The sequence below is a fragment of the Lepidochelys olivacea genome (assembly GCF_965140295.1).
Source record: "Lepidochelys olivacea isolate rLepOli2 genome assembly, chromosome: 1".
Classification (NCBI taxonomy): Eukaryota; Metazoa; Chordata; order Testudines; family Cheloniidae; genus Lepidochelys; species Lepidochelys olivacea.
Window position 1 is genome coordinate 150,590,159 of NC_140411.1, and position 27,344 is coordinate 150,617,502.

A 27,344-nucleotide genomic window follows, 5' to 3' on the forward strand; every position below is an offset into this window, starting at 1 on the left:
AAGGATCAGAGGAAATGGAGGTTACATACCTGTGCAACATCAATTTGGGAGAAAACTCTTTTGGCAGCATCCTTACCCTGGCTTTGTTTTTTCATTTCTTCCAAACTAATCTCATGGCTTGTCAAATCGGATTGTATTTTCTGTTGGAAAACAAATTTAGTAATCAGATGTGTTTGAAACAGAACTGTATCCTGCTAGAATCAGAGTATCTAATTCCTGGCATATATTAAAGAGACATTAAGCGATAATAAAACTCTGGAAGAAATAATTTAAAGGAGAATTATTTGTATACTGCCTTATAATTCATTTTATTTTACTTTTCTTGTGTGCAAACTCAATAATACCTTCTCCTTCTGCTTAAATGTAAAACCAAATTCTCAGTTTGTGACAATGATGACAATCCGTTGCTAAGGACATTACAATTACATTGCAGATGCTGAATATAGATTTCCTTCTCAAGAGAAACAGATGGATTACAATTGTTTGCCTTTGGAAAAAAATCTAAAGTAATTATGGAAAAGAAATATACATAAACAGGTAAAGGAGTTTACTTGGATACTTTTATTTCTTGTTTGACCTGTTGTGTTAATAGCTTTTTAGGAGATTTCTGATATGAAATATAAATGTCTTGATCAAAGTATCTGATATTTACAGTAAATGACATCATCTTACACTGGTATGTTTTCCCGATATCTATAAATGTTATTTAACTTGTGGTTTAGGACTCACTGACCAAAACTTGTATTCACTGTCCGCTAGCAAGGGGAAAATGTACAACAGGAGGCTGATGACAAAAGACATTCATGCATTCATCTCAGCTATTTTTTAGTGAATATTTGTATCTGTCATTTTCAGCAAGAACCAGCAGGTGATCAAATTACTACAATGCAAATTTCAGCCCTTGTCATCTCATCATAAATCAGTCTGATAAAAAGACACCAATTGATTTAAGCAATGCTGACCAATGCTGTAACATGCAAAACAATTCATATAATGCATATTGATATAACCCAATTTAGACCATTTCAAAACAAATTATATGGAAATTGTTAGAAAATTAATATCTGCTAGTAGCAGATACTTAACAATTACCGCTGAGAATAGGAACTCCGAAATAACTATTAGCTTTTTTCTCATCAAGAAGACTATTTGAAACCTTTATTGCTAAATGGAAAAAAAAATTACTGTAACTTTCATCTATGCCCTGTATTAGTTACACAAAAATCTCACAAAACCACTACAGCCTACCTATATGTAGATGCATTTCTAAAGTACAACTATCTCTTAATACAAAAAAACTGTATTTCAAGAAAATAAATAAGAACCTCAACTTTATATTGCCAAACAAATTAGGACCAAGCTTTTTCATTTAGTTCAAATGTGAACAAATTTTACAACTGCAAAATAATTTTTTTTTAAAATCACATCTTCATTTGTATGTTGCTTACAAAGCTATATATACTATATGCTGCATGTGTGTGTGATCAACATGGGCATAAAGACTTTTTTATAACCGTGTGTAGCGTATAATAAAACAATAAGAGCTAAGAATCTTGGAGTAGTTGGGCACCCTCATGTCCTGCTGTACCATACATACACTAGAATACATTTTTAAAGAAACAGGTGTACAGAAATTTGTAAAACCCCATTAGCAATGTTAACCCCTTTATGTTTCTGAGGTTTTATTTATATATTTTTTTATTTATAGAGCTAGTCAGTATTATTTATAGAGCTCATCAGAAATTTTCCGATGGAAAATTCGGTCAGGAAATAATGGTTTCTTTAAAGTGAAATGTTTAGCCGAAACAAGTTGACTTAGAAAAAAATTACTTTAGAAAAAAAATCAGAATAGAGAGTCAAATATTCCATTTTGAACCTTTTCAGAATGGAACGTTTGATTTGCCATTTCAAAATGATTTTTTGTTTCAATATTTAAATATTTGACATTATATAATAAAATTTTAAAATGTCAAAATCAGAACAAAACTTTTCCATTTTATAAAATACTTTGATCAATTCCCCCCTTCTCACCCCCAAATTTCATTTCACGGGAGATTTCCTATTAAGGAACAGAAAAAAATTCAAAATCACATAGTTTCCAAGGAAACGGAAAATCCAGTTTCTATCAGTTCCAATTACTTAATTCTGAGCTCAAGTATATTAATGCATAAAAATTGACATGCAAAAAATTACAAAGGACTGTGACTCTGTGCTTTGTTCTGATATAGCACAGGGAGGCAAAGGAGAGGGACAAGGACCAAGAACTACATGAGGCCTTTCCATGAGGCCTTAGCACCCTCTGCCACTTATAGGGCAGGTATGGATGTTGGATCATATTAAAGAAGTTCTGTATTAAAATCACAAATGAGTTTGATTCCCCAGAGTTTAAATTCCAGGGTATTACTAATTAAGAGGTCTCTCGGTTTTTGGTACTGTTTCTCTCCCTCTATGTGTGAAACTTGCAAGCTGCTAATTGCGTTAGTACATTCTAAGACAGAGTCTGTTCTCAAAGTAATTCACACAGAGAGAGAGTCAAAGCAATACTCTGTAACAACAGAAACAGCACCAGAGTCTCCCCGCCCTTTTGTTGTATTAACAATTGTGATTAAAATAGAGATAGAGGATGTATGTGGATGGATGCTTGGTGTGAATAATAACTGAATGATCAGGGAGGTGCCAGCCTAAGAATGCAGTGTCCATCAGCTGAAGAAGGCATCAAGTGGAAATAACCAGAGGACCCCCAGAGGGCAGACTGGAATCCACCCAACAGCCTCAAGAATGGGAGAACCAAAGAACATGATAACATCTGGCAGCACGGAGTCGTCAGGAATGTGATATCTGCTGATTGATTCAGCAACAGCATGATGAAGCAATTCACATAGACTAGCAAAGGAAGAAACTCCTATAAAAATGGACTCTAGAAAGTGAGAACTTTGGAGTCTGATTCTGCAAACCAACTTCCAGAAACATCAGATGAGCATCTGACAAGGCCCTGCTCCCTCCTCATGTCCAGGCCACCTGGCCAGTGGCTTGGCATGAGCAACTCTAAGGCTGGTAACTCTTGATAACAACCTTGCAGAACCTGTGTGTGTGTGCGTGTGCATGGATGAATGTGTGAATAAATATGAGATTGAATGGAATGTTATAGCTATAACTAACTGCTTACTATGATTCTTTCTGTAGTCACAATAAATGTGGTATTTTGCCTTTTTTTCCCTTTAATAAGATCCTGCTAGTTTTTATTTTATTGGTATAACATGGAGAGAGGCAGTGCTGGCCGAGACAGATACGGGAGAGGTCATTCAATCAGAACCCCTGTTCTTGTAATGTATTGGAGACCATTTTTTTATTTCAGAAAGGAGAGAAAGCTACAAGGGGAGAGGCTGTTCTAGATTTGATTTTGAGAAATAGGGAGGAACTATTTGAGAATATGAAAGTGGAAGGCAACTTGGGTGAAAGTGATCATGAAATGATAGAGTTCAAGATTCTAAGGAATAGTAGGAGGGAAAGCAGCACAATAAAGATGATGACTTTCAAGAAGGCAGACTTTAGCAAACTCAGGGAATTGGTAGGTAAGATCCCATGGGAAGCAAATCTACAAGGAAAAACAGTTCAAGAGTGCTGGCTATTTTTCAAGAAAACATTATTAGGGGAACAAGAATAAACTATTGGGTAGGAAAGAAAGGAAGTATGGCAAGAAAACCCCCATTCTTAACCAGGAGATCTTCAGTGATCTGAAACTCAAAAGAGTCCTACAAAAAGTGGAAACTAGGTCAAATGACAAAGGATGAATATAAACAAACAACAAAAGCATGTAGGGATAAAATTAGAAAGGCCAATGTACAAAATGAGATCAAACTAGCGAGAGACATAAAGAGTAACAAGAAAACATTCTACAAATACATTAGAAACAAGAGGAAGACCAAGGACATGGTTGGTCATTACTCCATGAGGTGGGGAAAATAGTAGCGGAAAATGTTTAAATGGAAATGGCAGTTTTCACCAAAAAGATTAGTAGTGTTTGGACATCTAACATAGTGAACGCCAGTGGAAATGAGACAGGATCTGAGACTAAAATAGGGAAAGAACAAGTTAAAAATTACTTAGACAAGTAAGATGCCTTTAAGTTGCCAGGGTGAGAAGCAATACATCATAGAATACTCAAGGAGTTGACTTAGGCAATATCTGAGCCATTTCCGATTATCTTTGAAAAGTCATGGAAGACAGGAGAGATTCCAGAGGCCTGGAAAAGGGCAAATATAGCACCAATCTATAAAGTGAATAAGGACAACCTGGGGAATTAGAGACCAGTCAGCTTAATTTCAGTACCTGGAAAGATAATGGAGCAAATAATTAAGCAATCAATTTGCAAACACTTAGAAGATAATAAGGGGATAAATAAAATTCATCATGGATTTTTCAAGAACATATAGTGTGAAACTAACTTAATAGCTTTCTTTGACAAGGTAACAAGCCTTGTGGATGGTGCGGGGGGAGTGGTAGATGTGGTATATCTTGACTTTAGTAAGGCTTTTGATATTGTCTCACCTGACCTTCTCATAAACAAACTAGGGAAATAAAACCTAGATGGAACTACTATAAGGTAGTGCCTAACTGGTTGGAAAACCATTCCCAGAGAGTATTATCAGTGGTTCATAATCAAGCTGGAAGGGCATATCGAATGGGGTCCCTCAGGGATTAGTTCTGGGTCCTGTTCTGTTCAATATCTTCATCAATGATTTAGATAATGGCAGAGAGAGTACACTTACAAAGTTCATGTACAGTACCAAGCTGGGACGAGTTGCAAGTGCTTTGGAGGATAGGATGATATTTCAAAATGATCTGGGCGAACTGGAGAAATGGTCTGAAGTAAATAGGATGAAATTCAATAAGGACAAATGCAAAGTATTTCACTTAGGAAGGAACAATCAGTTGCACACACAAAAAATGGGAAATGACTGTCTAAGATAGAGTACTGCAGAAAGGGATCTGGGGATCATAGCAGATCACAAGCTAAATATGAGTCAACAGTGTAACCAGGGCTGTCCCTAGCTATTTTGGTGCCCTATGCAACTCCTCCACTCCAAGATGTTGACCTTGATATATCTGGAGCAATGGAACAACTGGACAAAGCAAAGTCATACCTACAGTCTTACCAGTCAGATGAGGGATTTCAAAACATTCTGAAGAGTGCACAGAGTTGGCAGAGGAACTTCACACTGAACCTATTTTCCCACCCATTCAAGAATAGAAGAGTCACCAAAGAAGAAAACATTTTGATTACGAGGCATGGGATAATCCCATAAGAGACCCCACACAACAATTCAAAGTTGAATTCTTTAACCAGGTGCTAGATTGTTCAATACGATCAGTTGAAGAACATTTCATGCAGCTCAAGGAACACAGCAGTATATTTGGGATATTGTATGATATTCCAAAACTCCTCACTATTCCTGAAGATGACCTACACCAGCAATGCAGGGCACTAGAGACAGTGTTGACACATGATGATATGCATGATATTGATGCGAGTGATTTAGGTGATGAACTGAAAGCCCTTTCAAGATACATTTCAGCAGGATCAACTCCAAAGGCTGTTTTGGAATATATGTGCGCAAATAAGATGACCACCCTCTTTCCAAATGCTTTTGTTGTGCATACTTCTAACACTTCCTGTAACAGTTGCCAGTGGAGAACGCAGCTTCTCCAAGCTGAAGTTAATAAAAACACACCTATGCTCCACAATGAGACAGGAGAGGCTGATCGGCCTTGCAACCATCTCAATAGAGCATAAGCTGGCCGAGACTGTGGACCTTCAGGAGGAAGCAGTTCAAATCTGTGCAACCAAGAAGGCACAGAAAGCATCACTTCGATTATTCAAACAGATAAAAATGCCAGTGATTACTATGCAGACAAGAAAACTTTCAAACGCCTGAACAGCAAAAATAATTTAAGTGTTACTTAAAATTTTTGAACAAGGCGTTTTAAGTTGTTAGTCTCCTTTACTGGGGTAGGTAGCAGAGCAGTATCATGAGAGGAGTAAAACAGGAAGAAGGCAGAATTGAGACCTTTCAAAGTTTTGGCCCAAGTGAGGAGGTATGGGGGTGTTATCTGAGCTCCCCGTCTCAGGTGCCAAAATGTTGCATTTAAAAATTAGAAGCCTGATTCTGAAAATCTATTATCATAAAAAAGAAAGGAATTATCATGCTAGAATTTAAGGCTATTTAAAAAAAATGAACAGGTACCAGGAATAAATTGCTATGCAGGAGAACAAACTATAAAACCCAGTAGTTGCCAATAACTGAAAACTAGGCAACCAGCCACAGACTTCTCCAGCAGACGCAGTGGTGGTTTTGAGAAGGAGAGGCCAATTTGGCTTTCTTTCAACCACTCTTCTCCATTAGCAGTTCCAACAGAGAGTCCAATTGTGGGCTGCTGTATAACCATGCAATTTTCTGAACAGATTCAATCAGGACATGCCAGAGAAAAGAGACTATACAACTCTATGGGCTCTGACACTGATGTTAGACTAATATGGTAAGATATTAATGAGACATGATGTAGGAGTAATCATGCACTTTTGTTATACCTTGGTTTTGTATGCAGTAATTGAATATAAATGCTAATGTATTAGATTAATTGCAAACGTAGTGAGCCTTTTGCATAATTTGAGCTCTCTTACCAAAATTACCAATGAGAATACAGAGTTGTAGATTTAACTGTGACTATTATTATTTTTAAGAGCCTGGTGTACTCCACAAATAAACAATACATGCACAAGTGCACAGGTGGCAGAAGAAGGTGTTTCTGCATGCTAGTGTAATATTTACTTTTTTATATAATTATGTGCATCTTCTTGAATTGCAGCACGTAGTGTGCCAAAATTTCCTGGTGTTTGGGGTTTTCTGATGTTAAAGGCTTGTAATTACCACTCATTATGCATAAGTCATTAGGCTTTCAAGGATGGTGCTCGCTTTATCTTCCAGTTTACTTATTTCAAAGTAACAGTTTAGATTTAAATATTTAGCCATTCAATATAATAGTACTGATCATGTGTACTGATCAGTTGCTACTTATCTAGATGCCCTATGTAGACATGTGCTACTTAATAATAGAGCACTGTAAGTACTTAGGGTACTTCTCAAATGTAATATCCATGAAATTCCCTTTTTAAATTGAATGGAAGGCAGGAAGGGAACCAGAAAGAGAGAGAAAGACAGAGAGACATAAAAGGAGAGCCTCTCAGAGAGTGTGACTGGTAGCAAAACAATACTCTTTACTGTGACACCCACGAAGGAACACGCTAATCATGACACCTATTTATTATTCTGCGATGGTATATATCACTATGGTAGAGCTGGAGATAATTTTATTTGAAAAATGTAGTAATTACCGAACAGAATAGCTAACAATGTCTGTTCTCTACAGCAGAATGCAAATTAATTTGTAATTATTGTTGGACCTACTATAAGGTTATCTTCAGGAACATATTCAATAAACCCAATATAATTAAACCCAAACACATATTCTTATATGGATGCATAAAGTTAGGGGCTTAGAACTGCATGTAAGTGCTTAAATAACCATTGTAGGTACCCAAGTGCTTATTAGCTGACTAAAGACACATCAAGACTCTTAATTTTAAGAGCCCATTGTTTAAAATGTGGATCATGGAATTCAGAATCACAAAACTAATTGGTTAACATCTGGATCTCATCTGAAAGGGAATGTCATTTGTTTTCCTAGTCCTTGAAGTTTTACAAGAATTACATCTACAACATACGTATATGTTAATTTCAAATTTGACCAACTGTGGAAATGCTCCTTCCTCTCTTCCCACACAATCTAAATCTCCTCTAAAGAGGTGAGTTGTGGGGTTCCTAGGATCACGATAAACAGGAGAGCTCATTCAATTCTCAGGACCATCCTTTCCTTCATCTGGGTATGCCCATCAGATCAGTGGCGGATTAATGATTTTGCCGTCCCTAGGCCCAGAAATAATTGCTGCCCCCCTCCCCCCGCAGCTCACTTCCGCTCTGACTCCACCTCCTCCCCTGAGTGCGCCGCTGGGTCCTGCTTCTCCCCGCTCCCTGCCAGTGCTTGTGCATGAAACAGCTTCGTGAAGGAGGAGGAAAGGGGGACACGGCTTGCTCAGAAGAGGAGGCGGAGCTAGGACGGGGATTTGGGGAAGGGGACAAATAGGGGCAGGGAGGGGGCGGGGAAGGGGTGGAGTTGGGGCAGGGCCGGGGGAAGAGGGCATGAACCGACACCGGGGGAAGCTGTCTCTGGCTGCTATTATAAATTTGCCGCCCCTGCAAATTTGTCAGCCTAGGGGCTAATACGCCGCTGCATCAGAGAATGGAGAAAATCTGGTACAAGTCATTATACTATTGCAGAGTCTTAGGGACACTTTCTAGTCCCCCCGCACTGCAAAAGATGGGGTTGGAAATTTTTAGACTACATTGCCATTTGCTTTTTTCCACTTTCAGGTCTTTGCTCTATTAGCCAGGGAAAAACCAATAACTTGAGACTAAGTTCCCTGTAAAAATTCTTCTGTAGACAACTGACAGCAAACAGCTTGGGAATAACTTCCTTTGTTAGGACAACATGTTCAGCAAGTCCTCTATTATTGCTCCCAAGGATGTGATTGCCATATATGGTAATGGGGCTGGGCAGAGTCTCAGATTCAATCTGCTCCTGGGAAAAGAACATTTACTGAACACCTAATTTAGTATTTCTAAACCACTAGGCACAGAGGTATTTATTAGTAGAAGGAAATAATAATTTTTGTGGGTCCAGAATAGAGGAAACATTTCTGAGCCAATGTGAGTTTGGCAGGCAACAGCTAACATCTTTACAAATTACTTTGCTTTACAACTTGAAAAAAAACTCCATTGGTGCATGAAGTGTATATGTAAACAGGTTTTTTAAAAAAACAGTGATTTAAATAGATCTTGAACGGTTGTACCTTTAGTTAACAGATGATAGTTCAATGTATAACCACTAGACCACAACACTGCAGCTTTGAGTCAACGGGAACATTCCACACTACTACTTTATTTGCAAACATCCTATACGCTAGGTGTAAACTATAAAACCAGGATCAAAAATATAATTACGAAGAGTATGAAAATAGTTTCGATACAATATTTCATTCATCATAGGTGCACTTGTGCATTTGCTGTATGTGAAAGATATGACAATTTCTGCAATATTCTTAAAAAATCTCATTGGAAAGTTCATGTATTATTGTGGGACGGGACTGTATGTAATCTCTCTAAGAGGGAGATGTAATATGAGCCCTGGATTTTCAAAGGACTATACTGAGATTGTGCCAGACGAGAATGGACTGTTTGTGACAAGAAGTGTGAAGAAGATGCTTTGGGGAATAGCTACGGAGAGGTTAATGCAAATGCCTGACCTCCGTTTAACCTATGTTAAACCCAACCTTTTGAAGCTATACACTGAAGAGAAGGTGATTATGTGCAGATTATCTGTTCTCAGAGGTTGGAGATCAAAGACCTAACCTATATAAAGGAACAGGCTGATCTGTTCAGTCATGATTCTGGTTCTGAATCTGAGACAGTTATGAACTTGTAACCACTGGGAAAAACAGTTGTGGGTTTTGGAGGACTGACAACTATCAGAGCCAGGGCTGGATTTGGGGTTACCTCTGGTAAGCTTTTTAGCATATGTGTAGATTCTTTTATTATTTTGAACAGTTTTGGGGTTTTTTTTGTAATGCCTTAATTTTAAGAATAAACATGTTTGCTTAGAAAGGGCTGTGTGGTAACACCTAAATACAGACAATTGCATTATTCATAGCCTCTGGAGAGAAAGCAAATTGCAGAAGTTGACCTTTTAGACAGTCTGGCTTGCTGGGAATATCACAGTGTAAATCAGGGAGCTGTGCAGCCTTAGCATGCAGTCAGGAGGAAAATAGCCACAGGTCTCTGTCCAAGAGAAGTGATGACTTGAGGAGCTGGGAGTCGAGAGTGAGTGCCCTTGGTTGAAAAAAGGAGGAAATACAGGTGCAGTTACCCTGAAAGGTGGTAACTCTAAATTTAGATTTAAAAAAAAATCCTCATGGTTTAAGATCTATTAAAGCATGTGGAAAAGTTATTTATTTTTAACCAGACCCCAGAATTCCCATTCTGCAGGACAAGCTGAATTTTTTATTTTTTTCCCTGTTCCAAATCAGAAAATATCAAAATTTTGATATTTCTTGTGAAACTAAATTTCAAAATTATATGTTAGAAAAACGGACAAGACCCTTCCTTTTGGCTTTATCTAAAGTTTTCATTTCAAATGTATTGACTAGACACAGGTTATAGTGCATTCCATAATAATTTATAATAGAATATAAAAGTCTAAACATTTTGACCATTAAATTATAACATGACATAATATAACAGTCAAAATGTTTTGACTATATTATTTTAAAATGAGCATTTAATAATTATTTTGAATATGTATTATAAAATGAAAAAAATAATTGTGATTGGTATTCTAATTTGTTATTAGTTATTTGTATTCTAACTGGTAGTTGGTAATTAATATTTATATGGGTAATAGGTTTGGTAACTAGAACTTTGTTTGCTCACTGGTAATTGATATGCCAACTGGTTATTTGTAATTGGTATCCTAATTGGCAACTCGGTTGGTAATTTCCCACTCTAATTCGTATAATGAAAATAATATAAATTAAAGTAAAATAAAAATATAAAATAAATATAATACAAAGCAATATAAAATAAAATAATATAAATGAAAAAAATGACACCTCATGTCATAATGTAATGTTGGGGAACTGGACAGTGGCAAGCTGGCCAGGTAGCCAGTCAGTGACAGGGGCAGCAGAGAAGCTAGCCTGCTTGGTTTCTGTTTAAAGTTTTGACAGAATTGACACCCCCCCTCACCCCCCCCTTATGTTTTGATTCTGTCAAATCAACATTTTTGATGAAAAACTGTTCCATCACAGCTCTAATAAAAACAGATAGCAAGTAAGAAAGGCTAGCAGGCATCTTTCACAGTTTAAATGGATTCCTCCTTCCCAAACAGCAATATATGATGGGATTGATTGAAGTTACTTACACCTTTTCATAGTAGCTGGCGTGTTAAGTATTTTAGTTCTGAGCCCTGTTTAATCATACTCTCTATACTTTCTAGTGTCTTTTCACTGGACTTCAGCATTAGTCAGTAGACAACATAGCTAATTTCAAACTTGCAGTCACATCTATAAATCCAAGTGAGAGTGAGATTCAGGAAAAGGTACTCCTCAAGGACTACTCAAACATGAATGAATCAAGGCAGGTTGTGCCTGCCTTGGCTTGACAGCTTCTATACTAAACCCTAAGCTAAACATTTTCCTCCACAGATTGATCTAACAGCAGATTATACTCTATGCTTATAATTTATATAGAAGTGGAAATTTATGTAAATTACAAATAAAAAATGGAAATGCAACATAGCGCATTTTCTACCCTTCTGCTTTTTGGGGGGGCCAGTCCGACGATGACACAAACTCCCACAGGAACTAAGGACCACCACTAATTCACTGTCTTTCACTTCAAGTGCAAGGTGCACGGCTTCCACTGTGCTTTCTCTAACACAAACACATAGCAACATGTGTTTTAAAAAAAAAAACCCAAATAAAACCGTATCAAAACAAAACACTACCTGCACACAGACCTATTCCTCTGTGAAGCTGACAGAAAGAACAAACCACACATGACTGATGTCAGTCACATCGCTTAATACACTACTGTAAGGCATACAGATACTATGGTGTGTGACGGGGCAAGGCTATAGTAAAGTAGTGAGGAACAGGTATGTTAGCCCCAGGATAAACAAATCCCTGGTACCATAGTAACCAAATGGCAGTTGCTCCAGGTTAATCAAGATGCCTGGGGCCAATTAAGATCCTTCTGGAAAGCAGTGGAGATAGCTAGGTTAATTGGGACACCTGAAGCCAATCAAGGGCTGGCTGGAACGAGTTAAAAGCTTCCCAGTAGGTTGTGTGTGTCAGGAGCTGTAGGAGGAGCTAAGCTGTACAAATCCATATCAGGTGCAAGGAAGGAGGCCTTGAGGTAACAGTGAAGGAAATATTGAGTGAGGGCTGCTGTGGGGAAGTGGCCCAGGGAATTGTATATGTCCTATTTCCAAAAAGTCAGCTACCATAGCTGCTACTATTAGGGTCCCTGGGCTGGAGCCCAGAGTAGAGGGCGGGCCTAGGCTCTTCTCCCAGTCTCAGTGATTAATTGGAGGGGGAAGGGGGAGAGAGGAGGGGAGACAACAGACACTGTGTGAGGGAGGGTTGCTTCTCTTCATCCCCCTTGCTGGCTTATAATGAAAATGGCTCAGTAAGCTGTGACCCTTGCCTCTAGAGAGAGAAGGGCTATGTGGAGGGTCACAGTGAGCCTCTGAGGCTAGCGAAATCCGCCAGGAAATGCAGGACACATGGAGACAAGGGCAGAGCTTTGTCACAGGTGATAAGGACAATATAAGAATCTATATAGAACAACAGAATTCTGAGCAGAAATTCAAATTACTCAGATAAAGTCTGAGTTTGGATTTCAGAATGATGTTTAGATCAGCTGCTCCCTTTTGAGTACTAATGTTCCATAGAGAACTCAATAAAATAAGTCTCCATGTTTTGAACATGAAAAAAGTATTAATGTCTTTAACATTATCAGCTGCATACACCATTGTGAATTCTTTATCCTAAGTCACTGACTCTGTAGTCAACGATGTGTAGCATGTTGTGTTCCTCATTAAGTGAGATGTCATATAACTCAACAACTTTGGCTATTAAGGCATCACATTAGCATTGCTCCAGTACAAGGCACAAGGGTATTTTAACAACATATGAATAACCACTCTCACTTAAGATGTAATCAGAAGTTTAATGCATACCAACATACAAGTATGATTACTTAAATATTACTCTTTCAGAATGTGAAGGGGCAATAGTAGAAAAGCAATATATGATATTTATTGCCTCTCTTTCATTTACTAAGTAATTTTATGTAGATCATTTGTCCTTAGCACTGCATTTTAGACAAGTGCACAGCAGAAAAAACAGACAAAAGCCTATTCTAAGATATTTGCAATGTTTAGCTGAGCCCAGGAAGATGCTTCTTTCACACACCATAAAAAGCCATGCTGCTTCTTGAACTAAACAGAATGTGTACTATGAAAAAAGCTAAGCATTTATACAATGCCATATCTTTAATTATCTGGAAAATTCTTTTAAAATTCTTTTAAACCAAACCTAAACTTTTAGCATTAAAAAACATGCAACCAGTTAGTTAAAACACACAGACTTCAGTGGAACTATGAGCACAAACTTATGCAATAATGTAAGTCTTTGGAGGACTGGGGCCTACACTAGGAGGACTGGAGCCTACACTAATAATTGGACTTTAACAAGAAAAGTTCAAAGTAACATCATAAACTGAGGAATAAAAAAAAATGCTATAAGTGTTATGGAACTGGTTTATATAATAAAAAAATGCCAACTGGAAAAAAACCTAGAAATTAGTTTGCAGCACATAACTATTTTTTTTAAATTTCTTTCACAGTAAGTAGACTGTTTATTACAGAATGAGTAATTTAAGTAGCACACAAATTTTATATTTGCAATAGATTTTTTTTTCTTTTTGTAATAGCACAACTTTAAAAACTCCATGTACTTCAAATAAAAAATATAATGAAAGAGTGTTTGTAAAAATAAAGGGTGAGAAAATTTCCATAGTAATGATTTTAATAATTGCACAACATTTGTATATTCATGTAGATTAAAAAGAGGTCATTGTGGAATAGTGAGGTCAAGCATACACAGATATGACTTCTCCTTTATGAATATATTTTTTTAAGATTTGTCTTATTTTATTCTCTTTCAACACATGGTTTTATCACTTTGCTTTACAGGCATCTGAACCCATTAATTTCTTTGAATGGCAGTGGTTAGGCTACTGTGTTTGAATACATTATCTTCAGTGGCAGGTGGAGAGAGACAGGCAGCAAGTAGTCTGTTACCCGGCAATAGTTCTGTAGCATTAAATTCTCAGTGCCACATGGTGGAGTCAGAAGCACATGGAATATGTATTCAAAAGGTGATCCAAAGCAGGGCTAAAATAGCGCATATTTAACACTGAAAACTCCCCTTTTCTTTTGCCATCTCTCTACATGTATCAAAGTAATCACTTTAGTTTAACAAGAGAAGCTGCATTTCACTTCATTTCCTCTCAATTTCAGCCCTGGATTTGACATCTTTCTGATTAAAATTCCTTCTATTCTTCTAGGAGTGCAACATACTTTACTGAAGAATTTATTTTATAGTCTCTGGGTTTGATTAACCATCACAAATGAATTATCCCCTTCCCTGGAAAAAGAATGGCATTCACTCTAAAGGTGAGGTCTCATAGAATCATAGAATATCAGGGTTGGAAGGGACCTCAGGAGGTCATCTAGTCCAACCCCCTGCTCAAAGCAGGATCAATCCCCAATTAAATCATCCCAGCCAGGGCTTTGTCAAGCCTGACCTTAAAAACTTCTAAGGAAGGAGATTCTACCACCTCCCTAGGTAATGCATTCCAGTGTTTCACCACCCTCCTAGTGAAAAAGTTTTTCCTAATATCCAACCTACACCTCCCCCACTGCAACTTGAGACCATTACTCCTTGTCCTGTCCTCTTCTACCACTGAGAATAGTCTAGAACCATCCTCTCTGGAACCACCTCTCAGGTAGTTGAAAGCAGCTATCAAATCCCTCCTCATTCTTCTCTTCTGCAGGCTAAACAATCCCAGCTCCCTCAGCCTCTCCTCATAACTCATGTGTTCCAGTCCCCTAATCATTTTTGTTGCCCTTCGCTGGACTCTCTCCAATTTATCCACATCCTTCTTGTAGTGTGGGGCCCAAAACTGGACACAGTACTCCAGATGAGGCCTCACCAATGTCGAATAGAGGGGGACGATCACGTCCCTCGGTCTGCTCGCTATGCCCCTACTTATACATCCCAAAATGCCATTGGCCTTCTTGGCAACAAGAGCACACTGCTGACTCATATCCAGCTTCTCGTCCACTGTCACCCCTAGGTCCTTTTCCGCAGAACTGCTGCCTAGCCATTCAGTCCCTAGTCTGTAGCTGTGCATTGGGTTCTTCCGTCCTAAGTGCAGGACCCTGCACTTATCCTTATTGAACCTCATCAGATTTCTTTTGGCCCAATCCTCCAATTTGTCTAGGTCCCATCATCTGGAGTACTGTGTCCTGTTTTGAGCCCCACACTACAAGAAGGATATGGAAAAATTGGAAAGAGTCCAGCGGAGGGCAACAAAAATGATTAGGGGACTGGAAGACATGACTTATGAGGAGAGGCTGAGGGAGCTGGGATTGTTTAGCCTGCAGAAGAGAAGAACGAGGAGGGATTTGATAGCTGCTTTCAACTACCTGAAAGGGGGTTCCAAAGAGGATGGATCTAGACTGTTCTCAGTGGTAGCAGATGACAGAATGAGAAGTAATGGTCTCAAGTTGCAGTGGGGGAGGTTTAGGTTGGATATTAGGAAAAACTTTTTCACTAGTAGGGTGGTGAAACACTGGAATGCGTTACCTAGGGAGGTCGTGGAATCTCCTTCCTTAGAAGTTTTTAAGGTCAGGCTTGAAAAAGCCCTGGCTGGGATGATTTAGTTGGGGATTGATCCTGCTTTGAGCAGGGGGTTGGACTAGATGACCTCCTGAGATCCCTTCCAACCCTGATATTCTATGATTCTATGAAAGGCAGGTAGCAGGACAGCCACTACTTTGACATGGGAGTTCTATCATGAAGAAAAAGCTCTGATCTCTTTGTGGGAGGTGTGCCAGCAGATACTCCTCAGTAGATGAGCCAGTATCTTAGCCCTGCCACTGGTGGAATGAATCAGGATAATTTACCCATTTAAAATGCATTGTACATTTTCAGGAACTTCAGACTGAGCTTCAGAGAACAGTAATATTTGAGCTTAATCTGTTCTGATGAGAACTTGGTTTCCACAAAAGACTTTACCTGAATCTTAAAATAAAATTGTGAAGGGAAAAGATTCAACAAATTCTGTGTTGTTTGATTTCACACCTATTACAATTAGGTGAATTCAACATCAGACAAGAGGCAATAAATCCATGTGCAACACAATTTTTTTGGAGAAAGAGAAATGAGTTTGCCCATGTATCCAAAAATATTCCAGCTTAAATTTTGGTTGGTTGAGTGTTACCCTGATTCAATGGTTAAAGTACTGAAATATTGCTTCTTATATAAAACCTGAATCACCATCAATACTACATCTGTGGATGTATCTGTGCCAGTTTGTAAAGGATGTATAAATCACAATTTATTTTGATCAGAGCATATTTTTGAAAAGGTCCATAAGCAGCAATATCAAGCGGACTGTACTGAATGTTTCCTAAACTGCTAATCTTTAGAGAGATAAATTTAGAAGATGAAAATCATACCAATGCTACCTTGACGGAGGCCGGTTTAAGCCCTGAGTTACCAAATAATACTCTCTGTTGATCAAAGTTTGAGGAGGAAGAACAAAAAAATTAAAGGGACAATGGGTAAATAGTTTAGGACTGAAATTTGATACATGAGGAGTAAATCATCTAAGCTGGACTCCACTCTTACACTGGTGTAAGATGGGAACAACTCAACTAGAGTCAGTAACTATAACAGTGTAAAATTAGGCTGAGGGCAGAATAAGGCCTGGTATGGTCTAAATATTTGTTTTTTGCTTTAAATTATAAATAATTTTTGATGGAATTTTTAACTTTTGAAATTATTTTTAATATAAAAGACACAGGACCGGATTTCCAGAGTTGTGGCGGAACTGCAAACTCCCTTTGACTTCAGTGGGAGCTCCGTACTTCTGAAATCAGGCCCACAATGTCTTTGGACCATTTTTGTCTATATCTGAGACCAACTCTTCAAGCTTCTACCTGCCAGACATCTGTATTTAGGAATCACTATTTCCAAAAGCAAATGCAGTTGGCAGTAGCCTTACAAATCCCTACAATCCATAGATACTTTTCCATATTATTTTCTCCTGATATTGTCTATACTTTTTATTTAATATCTAATTACCTGAAAAGCTATTGGATTTCCTATAGTACAACTTGAATACTTTGGTATTAGAAATAGCAAGCTTTATTTCAGCTTAATGTTTTTGTTTTGTTTTTAAACAAGGCCATGGATAGATGTGACAGTGAAAATAGGTAAAAAGTACAAACTGGTGTCACATATGGTAAACGTGCTCTAGATTCAAAGCCTGAACAAATAAGTTGTAGGAGGGAAAGGAAAGGATGATTTTCTTTTAAACTTGCCTAAATTGAAGAACAAAAATGTAAGGATATTTATGTAAATCAAAGTAACAATTAACCACAGTACCTGTGATTAGATAATTCAATAGCAATCCATATGCCATCTAATTGGCTTTACAAATAAACCAACTAAAAGTAGGAAGAAGCAGATGAGTAAACTCTGGCATAAGAAAGTTTGGATTTTAAAGAGCCACATTTTGTTTTTCATTGCCATTTTAATGTTACTGTATAATCTTCCATGGCATTTAAGGTCCTTTAAATCATCTGGAGAGGCACAGGTAAAAAAGTTGAAAGTAAGATTTTATTGGTACATAAACAACCCCTTTAAGTAATACTTCTATCTAAAATTTACTTGTCCTTTCAAATGTAGTGTGTTATAAAAACCCGTTGCAAGTCCGTCTTTTTAATTTAGAGCATTGCAAAAATTCTAAACCTCTTATTTTAAAAAAAGAGAGACAGAAAGCCCATCACTCTTCAGTGATTCAGAAATCCATTGTGATCAACAAATCAGTTCAAGACTATTAACCCACATGTAACTTACTTGTGCTTCCTGAGGGACTTGTGCAGCATCAACTCTCTCTGCAATGTAGGTTGTTAATTGTCTGTCAATGAAGGCAAGAGACTCTTGGATCAAGCGAAGGGTTTTGTCAATTTCCTGGGCAGACTGGATACTCTGTTCAAGAACCTTTTGTCTTCTCACAGCCTAAAGACAACAGCAAATAAACAAACACATACATAATTCATTGAAAATTAGTCGCAATATTTTCTTCTCATAAACATAGGCTGCAGCATAAATTAGTACTCCTGACTTTTTCACAACCACCTTTTTGTAAGATAAATTTCGCCTCTTTTTGCCACCCATTCAGAAAAACTCTAAGGTTTGAAGGATCCCTAAAAGCCAAAGCTATAGTGAGGAGGAGACAGCAAAACTGTAAAATAAAACCATCCTCCCTGATGCAGTGTTCCACACTGGAGCCTGATGGGCCTCCTGATCTCATTATATAGTTCAAGAGATTTTGTTTACTCAGAATGGGGTTACTGTCATCACAATCCAAGATAATCCATTCCAGCAAGTGAGAGGAATAAAAGATCTCTGGAGAAGGAACTCTCACATCTGAAATATAAAGTTTCGTGGAGTAGGGACTGAATGCTAACTCTGAAAGAAGGATTGTATCCTTGTCTTCATTTTTAATGCCCTTCATGGTCTATCCTCATCCTATATAATCTCTTCTACTTGTAGAAATGTGGACCCCAGCTGGTTAATCATTCTCAAGTGTTTTGTAAGCATCAAGCCAAAACTGCATTTTAAGGAAATATTAAAGGGCAGTAAATGGCCCAGGGGAACTCCTTCCATGCATAAGAGGTAGCATGGGAGAAAGTACAATGGTGCTTGTCAAATTTTGAGAAAAGCACTCCTTCAAATCTTCCCCAACAACCCATTTATGCCATTATGCATTCAAAACACTTGATAAATCAGCTGGTAAGCTGTGACTGGTGCTTATTATACTGTTTGTAATTATCTCCCCATTACCTTGTGCTTCCCACTATCTGTTTGTTATATCCACTTGTAGTCTCCCATCTTGAATTTAGATTAAAAAAAAGGAGGACTTGTGGCACCTTAGAGACTAACAAATTTATTTGAGCATAAGCTCACAATAGCTTATGCTCAAATAAATTTGTTAGTCTCTAAGGTGCCACAAGTCCTCCTTTTCTTTTTGCGGATACAGACTAACACGGCTGCTAATCTGAAACCTGAATTTAGATTGTAAACTCTTGAAGGCAAGGACCCCATCCCTTTGCTTTATATTTCTTCAGTGCCTAGTACAATGGGGCCTAATCTTTTCCATACCATGCTACAAAAAGAGACAAACAATGATACCAGTCTTTGTTTGGGATCATTAGCTTTTTTGTGTAGAAGTCCAGCCACATTGCTACCCATAATATAATAGTGACTAACTTTCCTTGTAAATTATGAATTAAAGGAGAAGTAAGACGGCGCTGGGGGTGGACTATCATGTTGTCTGGTCATGGGATGTGGGTATTCACACCAAATACAGATTTGTTTGCTGAGCAAGGGATAGTTGCATTTTATTCTGACTTCATAGCTACCTTCAGTTTTTAGGACCCAATGTCTTTTGTCAAAAAGGTTTGAAATATCTATCAGAGAATCAGCTAGTGTTTTGTGTGTCTGTGGTAATAATATATTCTAAGTGGAATGCTGGTCTTTTCAGGTCCTTACTTTCAGTCAGTCAGAGAGTTATTATTCTGAACACTCTCATTGGCTGATGTTAATAGTGAAAGGATAGAGTACCCTATCAGTATTTACTATTTTGGGTGTTTGTAAGATGCTTTGTACTATTTCTAAACAGCTTATTAGATAACAGCCCTGTGGTTGCCAGTTTTAGGAATTTTCTGTGGAACAGAAAAGCTTTGCAGGTTGGATCCATGCTGTCAATGTTAATGGAAGCACCTGAGGTACTAAAGTAAGAGCAGATTACATTTTTTTATTAAAGCTAATGTTAAAAAATTACAGTAGGCAGCTTAAGAAAAGTATGTCTGTACATCTGGGTATAGTGCTTAGATAATCCACTTTACATCAGAAAATGAATTACTGAAGCAATGTTACTTCATAATGTACCACTAGACTTTGCTACTTTCATGACTTTTACTTTCATCTGCTTTGAGGTTTTAACTTTCTCTTATAGTCAATGTGAATATGGACATTTTCTGGAAAGAGACATCAAATTCTTAGAACCCTAATCTGTCTTTTATTAAAAAGGGTAAGTTCAGTTTTGAAAACTGTCAACATCTATCATTTATAAAAACAGTGACTGAAAATGAGGACCATAAAGTAATAGCTAGAAAAGCCAGCTGGCAGTGGTGTTCCCCCCGACATTGTGTGCTCACGTGTGCATAAGATTTCACTTCAGGTTTCAGATGCTAAAATAATAGCCATCATCCAAATTTGTTATGTACTGTACTTAGATTATAAACATAGGGGGACAGAGGTGCTATACTGGATTGTATACAATGGGGTCCTGGGCCATGACTGAGGCTCCTTGGCACTATATTAGTATTATTACTGGGAGTAAATAAACTGCAGTGAAATTTATTAACTATAACAACTAGGACAATCTAAAAACATGATCTAGATTTTTCAAGGTGTGTGCATCAGTGAAAAATAAAACACTCAAAAACACTACTTTAAAAGGACACTCTCCAGGCTGGCAGTCCTAAAATAAAACCTGCATTACCATTCCCACACACTACTTCATCTCTCTAAATACCTTAAGAAGTTCCACCTTTCCTGAACTCAAATTCTACAGAATAACCAACCACTCCACATAAGATGAAAACAAAGTAAGCTGGTAAAGAAAGAGATTTCTATTTTAAAGTTAAAGTGGGAACAAGTTATATTAAAATATGCAAATGTCTCCTTTTAACAAATTATAGCAATATGTATTAGAATACAATAACTTAATTTAATAAATAATAGAACTACTTAGTTTATCCCCCAGCATAGAAGCTACGTTTCAGGACCAGGATGACAGATGTATTATACATGAAACGTTATTTATATGTTCCTTAAACCAAACTGCAGAAATAACATTGTGCAATATTTTCTAATTTTTTTTAATACTACATTGTTTCACCTCTGTCGGGACAGAAATGAGGTTGTGGTTCTTAAGGTATGTAAATGGGGGGCTGAGCTCTTCTGAAAATCCATCCTAACTGTAGGTGCTGGGCACTTAAATCTGCCCCTAGGCTCTTTTGAAAATCTAGCTCACAGTGGCTACCATTTGAGAGCACCACGTACTTTGCTATACAGTAGGATTTCACACAATCTGTGTGCTCTCTAATGCTGGGAAACTTGTTGCTAGGTTGGGCTGTAACCTTTTGCTTAGGAACAGTGGCCTAGGAACAGCCAGCATACATACAGGGAAGTGTATTGCCAAGCTATGAACTTGAGATCAACAGTGGCCACAAGTGCAAGAAAATTAGCTAACATTTGAAAAATGTCTTTTACATATAGCAAGATAGTGAAGAAATTAAATATGTTCATTGCGTGTGTTAGTTTTTTAAGCTGAACTACACTTTCCTTTAGGTGGAAGAACATCCAGCACAAATGAATGGTTCAGCACCACAGTATATAAATAGGTTTGAGAGCAAAACAAGAGGCTCTAGCCCTACTATCAGATCAGACAATAAAGCTGAGGGCTCCAATATGTAAAGCAACATCTCCAACAGTTTATTGGTAAATGGGAAGTTTCAGGGCAAGCACCAACTGCTTAGATATTTGTGACCTAGAGAAATTTTGACAACTGTCAAGAAAAATAAAAGCAAAAAATTATGCTTTTAGGAAACTGCAGAATGAAAACAGAAACATGTTAATTACTGAATTTTTCTGACAGTCTCAATGGCCATTTTCTAGATTTTTAAAATGCTTTAGCATAAAATTGTTACTTTGTAGTACAGAAATAACTGAGATCAATGTAAAAAGAAAAGGAGGACTTGTGGCACCTTAGAGACTAACCAATTTATTAGAGCATAAGCTTTCGTGAGCTACAGCTCACTTCCTCAGATGCATATCGTGGAAACTGCAGCAGGCTTTATATATACACAGAGAATATGAAACAATACCTATTCCCACCCCACTGTCCTGCTGGTAATAGCTTATCTAAAGTGATTTCCAGCACAAATCCAGGTTTTCTCACCCTCCACCCCCCCACACAAATTCACTCTCCTGCTGGTGATAGCCCATCCAAAGTGACAACTCTTTACACAATGTGCATGACAATCAAGCTGGGCTATTTCCTGCATAAATCCAGGTTCTCACATCCCCCCCACCCCCATACACACACAAACTCACTCTCCTGCTGGTAATAGCTCATCCAAACTGACCACTCTTCAAGTTAAAATCCAAGTTAAACCAGAACATCTGGGGGGGGGGGGGTAGGAAAAAACAAGAGGAAACAGGCTACCTTGCATAATGACTTAGCCACTCCAAGTCTCTATTTAAGCCTAAATTAATAGTATCCAATTTGCAAATGAATTCCAATTCAGCAGTTTCTCGCTGGAGTCTGGATTTGAAGTTTTTTTGTTTTAAGATAGCGACCTTCATGTCTGTGATCGCGTGACCAGAGAGATTGAAGTGTTCTCCGACTGGTTTATGAATGTTATAATTCTTGACATCTGATTTGTGTCCATTTATTCTTTTACGTAGAGACTGTCCAGTTTGACCAATGCTCAAATAAATTGGTTAGTCTCTAAGGTGCCACAAGTACTCCTTTTCTTTTTTCTGAACCTTAACTAAATTTTAACTTAGTTTTTGTCTGGGAATAGATAAGGTTATTTTGGGACTTTCATTATAAACACAATTTTCACATGCTTTCAACATTTTGAAAGTCAACTTTGGGCTGATATTTTCCATGCCCTCATGCCAGAAGTAATTCTATTAGAAACTTTAGCAATATTTCTTACACTATTTTTGAGCTAAGGGGCTACAAAATACAATTGTCTGGAATTAAAAAAAAAAATACCCCTGACCTCTTGGTTCCATGGTGATAGACATGTTTATTCATTCTGTGTTCCAAAACTGACAGATATTGCAAGAAGGGCAAACTGCTGTCCTGGGGATTATTACTGCACAGAATGAGGCTGATATTGCCAGTTCTCCAAAAGTCAGAAGAGGAGCCAAGTTAGCAGTCCGTGAAGAGATAATGAGAGGGTGGGCGGCAGGAAGGATATCCCCACTCACCACAAGAGAAGAACAAAAGATTGATTGAATGAATGAATGGAATGAATAAATATAGCACAGAGTTTGGAAAAATGGGTGGCAGGGAGGGAGATTGGGGAGTGTTAAAAAAGGGAATCTTGATGGGGAAAAGGGGTTGGCCCTCAAGAATAAACTTCCATTCAACACAGCGCAAATCTAAATTCAAACATCTTTTCCCAGCTTTATGGAAGTTTTTCCTCACTTTCTAACAAATGTGTTGGGTGGGCTACAAGACACTTTCAAAGTTACAGGAATGTCATGACAGCTGCTTGCAGCACTTCAAGTTCTCTGGGCACCAGTATTACACATGATACACGTCTTCCTCTGATAACTACAGAAGAGAAGGAATACAAAGATAACAACAGTATCCGCCTCTGAAGAGAAATCTCTCCCACTCAGTAGCAGCACAGTTTCTTCTCACGAACCAGTCATATTGCAATAGGTTGGTTTGTTTGCTCAATTAACAGAGTAAATATTTCACTGATAAGTTTTTGCTCACAATGAGATTATTGTACATTACCTGCACAATTATTCAAATAAAGTAAATAGCGAGACCTGGTTTAGATAGCCAGTTCAAAATACAGTAACCTTGAATAGATTTGTTACTTTGTGCCTGGAATGCATTATTCTGCAAGGACATTGCATGATCCTGGAAGCACAATTTGAGGGTACAGAGAGGAGTGAAAATTCAATTTCCAGGAATCTTCATAGCAAGGAATGCAAAACTGGTTTCTCTAGTCAAACATTTCAAAAAGTGAATTTTGTTCTGGGAGAAAAGGTAAGATAACTATTAGGACAAGTAAACAGTATGACTGAGTAACTTGAGAAAAGTGTTGTTGTAGTCTTGTAGGTCCCAGTATATTGGGGGACGAGGTTGGTGAATGGACACTTAGATTAGCATAAGTAGCTGATAGTCTATCTGTTCAATCTTGTATGTAGCTGTGACGCTCTGAATACCTTTCCCAGATCTGAAGAAGAGCTTTGTGTAGCTTGAAAACTTGTCTCTCTCACCAACAGAAGTTGGTCAAAATAAAGACATTAACTTCACCCACCTTGTCTCTCTAATTTGAGTAAAGTAACTTTTCTATTGGATTACTATGATTTTTTTTTAATCTTCAGATACAGTTTTCACAGTTGATAGTTTGTTAAATGTGAGACCCTCCAGTTTTAATCAGGAAGAGGAAGCTTGATAGATAAATACAAGAAGACTAAAAGTTGACTGCAACTGTAACACTTTTGAAACAATTTTTCCTCTTCACTTAAAATGAAAGTATTAGTATGACAGTCTCTTTTTTTTCATATCTTTTATCTACAGATTGGTCAAGACCCTCTCTGGAAGTCTGGCATTGCACACTACCTCTTCATAAGTAAATCTCCAAAGCCCTACAATTGGCATGAGAAATTGATTTATTATTCATGGTTTAAGTATCATGAAGACAGAATAGTGTCCCATCCCCTCCAACCGTAAGACAACCTGAAGACACTACTCCCTATATTGATAGAACTTGGAGCAGTCCCACTTTTGTTCTTTCAGTGGTGATACAGCAGCTGGAGAATATATAGCTAGATCCCTAAGGAATAGGCTTGAATTCATACAGAAGTTAAGTAACTCAGAGACAAAAATAAAAAGGGCAGACAGATAGCTGTTCCCATTACGGAACACATATATAAACAGACTGCAAGTCACAAAATATGTTCTTTATTAAAATAAATGGAAAAGAAAACTTCACTATCAAAGAAATGCCTCCTTGGTCTGAACATGTGGGGGAAGGTGGAAAGCTTTGATGGACCAGCAGGGATCCTTGTACAGGTGGGGATGGTGCTATCTCTATGTTCTCTTCTCCTTGGTCCCTCATGATGGGAGAGAACTTTTCTCCCCGGCAACAGAAATTGGTAGAACAGAACTGGCTGCTTGGAAAGGAGCAGAAGGGGCCTAATTAGCTTCCTGGAATAAATAGCCACACCCAGACCAAGCAACCAGAGGTGGTAAAGGGCAGCCATTTGCCTTTTGTGAGGCAGGCGAGGAATTTTTCCTTCACTGCCAAATTGGCCCAGTTAGTGTGGGGTTTTTTTGCTGGAAAGTGGCTTGGTAAGGGATAGTGATCTGATTAGGTGTCTCTCTACATTTGTCGTAACTTTTACTGGGTCCAGTGCAGGGTTTTTGGATGAAAGGTGGGCACATCCTTGATAAACCAGTAGGAGGGGTAGTGTAAGATCAGCAGGAGGAGTTTTACACTATTTGTAGAAGGGGTGGGCTGCAAAGTCTGGTGAAGAAAGGGGGACTGTATCCTAAACCCTCATAGGAGTTAGGGGGGTCTGGGATTTTAGTAATGGTGCTGATTACATTAGGCTAAGGTTGGTCTTCCCCTATGGTTATGCCCAGGGCAGGTCCAGCCTCTTCCTGGGGGAGGGGGTTAATGTGGGCTAGACAGAAAATTGGAGGGGTAGCGCTATACATCTGGTGGGCACACATACTTATTTATTTTTTTAACAATACACACTTAAACATGTGTTTATCTAGGTTATCCTTAAAAGGAGAACAAAATATATACAAACAAAAGCGCAGGACACTGTATGTGAGAGAAAGAGTGAGTGTATGTGTTGGGGGGTGGAGGGCTCTGTGAGAGTGTGTGTGGTTGTGTGTGTGTAGGAGGGAATGTGTGAGGGAGAGAGAGAGAGTGTGTGAGTGTTTTGGGGAGTAAGTGGGGGAGTGTGTGTGCGTGCTGGGGGTGTATGTGGGATGGAGGACAGACAGAGAGAAAGGGTTGGTGGCAGTGTTGAAGGAGACCGTGTGTGCCTGAGTGAGAGTGTCAGCACACTGTCTCTTTAAGCCCGAGCACTCAGGAGTCTGAACGCTTGTTCAGTACAGCGGCCGTCACAGCTCCCAATCCGGGTCCAAAGACACCAGCACAGGCAGGCTCCTTGCCCCCGCTCAGCAGAGTCCCACTCGGGCACATCCATGTCTAGCATCCGGTGAGCTCCCCCAGAGCTATGCCAGTCATGGATCAACTTCCCAAAGAAGGGGAGACTGCCACAGCACCAGGAGCTGGGCAGCTGGAGAGCAGCAGCTGTTCGCCAGATGCCCAGCTCTGGAAGAGGTGGCCACAGGGGTTAAGGCAAATTTGGGGGTGGCTATAGCCCCCCAAGCCTCCCCCAGGGTAACCCTGTTATGCCTACCCATATTGTCGGTGCCAGTTAGCCACTGAGGGGAGTTAAACCCCTAAGGATTAAGTTCAATATAGTTGAGGCCTCTGCCTGAACCTTAGTTTACTGCATAGTCTCTTTATTCCTGCTGTGCTTGAGTATGAATGAATTTCTAAGCATCGGGGGGAGGGGGGGACATAATGAAAATGTATCACTGTTATAACTCATATACAGTTGCCTTCAAGAATTCTTTTCCAATGTATTTTCTTGTGCCATCAGGAAATATGGAACAAGTTGCTGCCTTTTGAGCAGAGAACACAAACATGATCAGGGAAGCCAAGTGCCATGTATCTTATATGATATCCATGCATTTGGCAGCCCTCTAATTCATTCTAACATTTCAGCTGGATTCTTGTCCATCTGCCTTAGCTGAAGGAAGATGACAGATGCAGGCAGTTCCCCTTTTTGGCCAATATAGGCCACAGTTGCACTTTATGAGCAGGCAGACAGGGGTCTCATCTCTCTGTTCCCTCTGCTGGATCCGAGCCCAACATCAGACCCAGCTCACTCACTCTCTCCCTACCCATCCTCCTTGCAGCCAGTTGCACACCAACACACATTCCCCAGTCCCAGCCTTTGCAGCCCAGGAAGTCAAACACCTTCTACCACCCAGCTGCCTTCTGCCCCGGGCAGTCCCAGCACCCATCTATTACCCAGAAGCCTCCTGCCCCAACGTCCACCATCTACTTGCCACCCCAAAATGTCCAAGCTCCACAGCACCTTCTATTCCCCACCTTCCCTCACAGTAAGCCCTTTTCTCTCTCTAGCACCATCTACCCACTAGAAGTTCTCTGCTACGAGGAAACCCCAGCAACCACTCATCTCCCAGTAGCTCCGGCACCACCAATCCCCATTCACCTATTTCCTCAGCAACTCCAAGCAGAGACCTAGGCAGCTACCTTCCAGTTTCTTATTCAGACTCCTCTACTCATCTCCCCCTTGATAAGTTTGGTGAAGATCTATTAACTAGAAATGGCCACTGCTCAGAGCAGATTATTCTGACCACACACATACA

General features: G+C 38.8%; 1 protein-coding gene across 3 annotated transcripts in view; it reads right to left on the reverse strand.

Annotated features, from left to right (window-relative positions):
- DMD (dystrophin) overlaps window positions 1-27,344 on the reverse strand; it is a gene marked incomplete at both ends in the record, with an annotated part of 1,846,964 nt that overhangs the window by 1,129,734 nt on the left and 689,886 nt on the right. For all 3 annotated transcript variants that reach the window (XM_084636024.1, XM_084636023.1, XM_084636025.1), the window contains 2 exons: window positions 30-140; window positions 17,891-18,052. In XM_084636024.1, coding sequence (XP_084492150.1) covers window positions 30-140; window positions 17,891-18,052 — 273 coding nt within the window. The remainder of the gene's footprint in view (window positions 1-29; window positions 141-17,890; window positions 18,053-27,344) is intronic.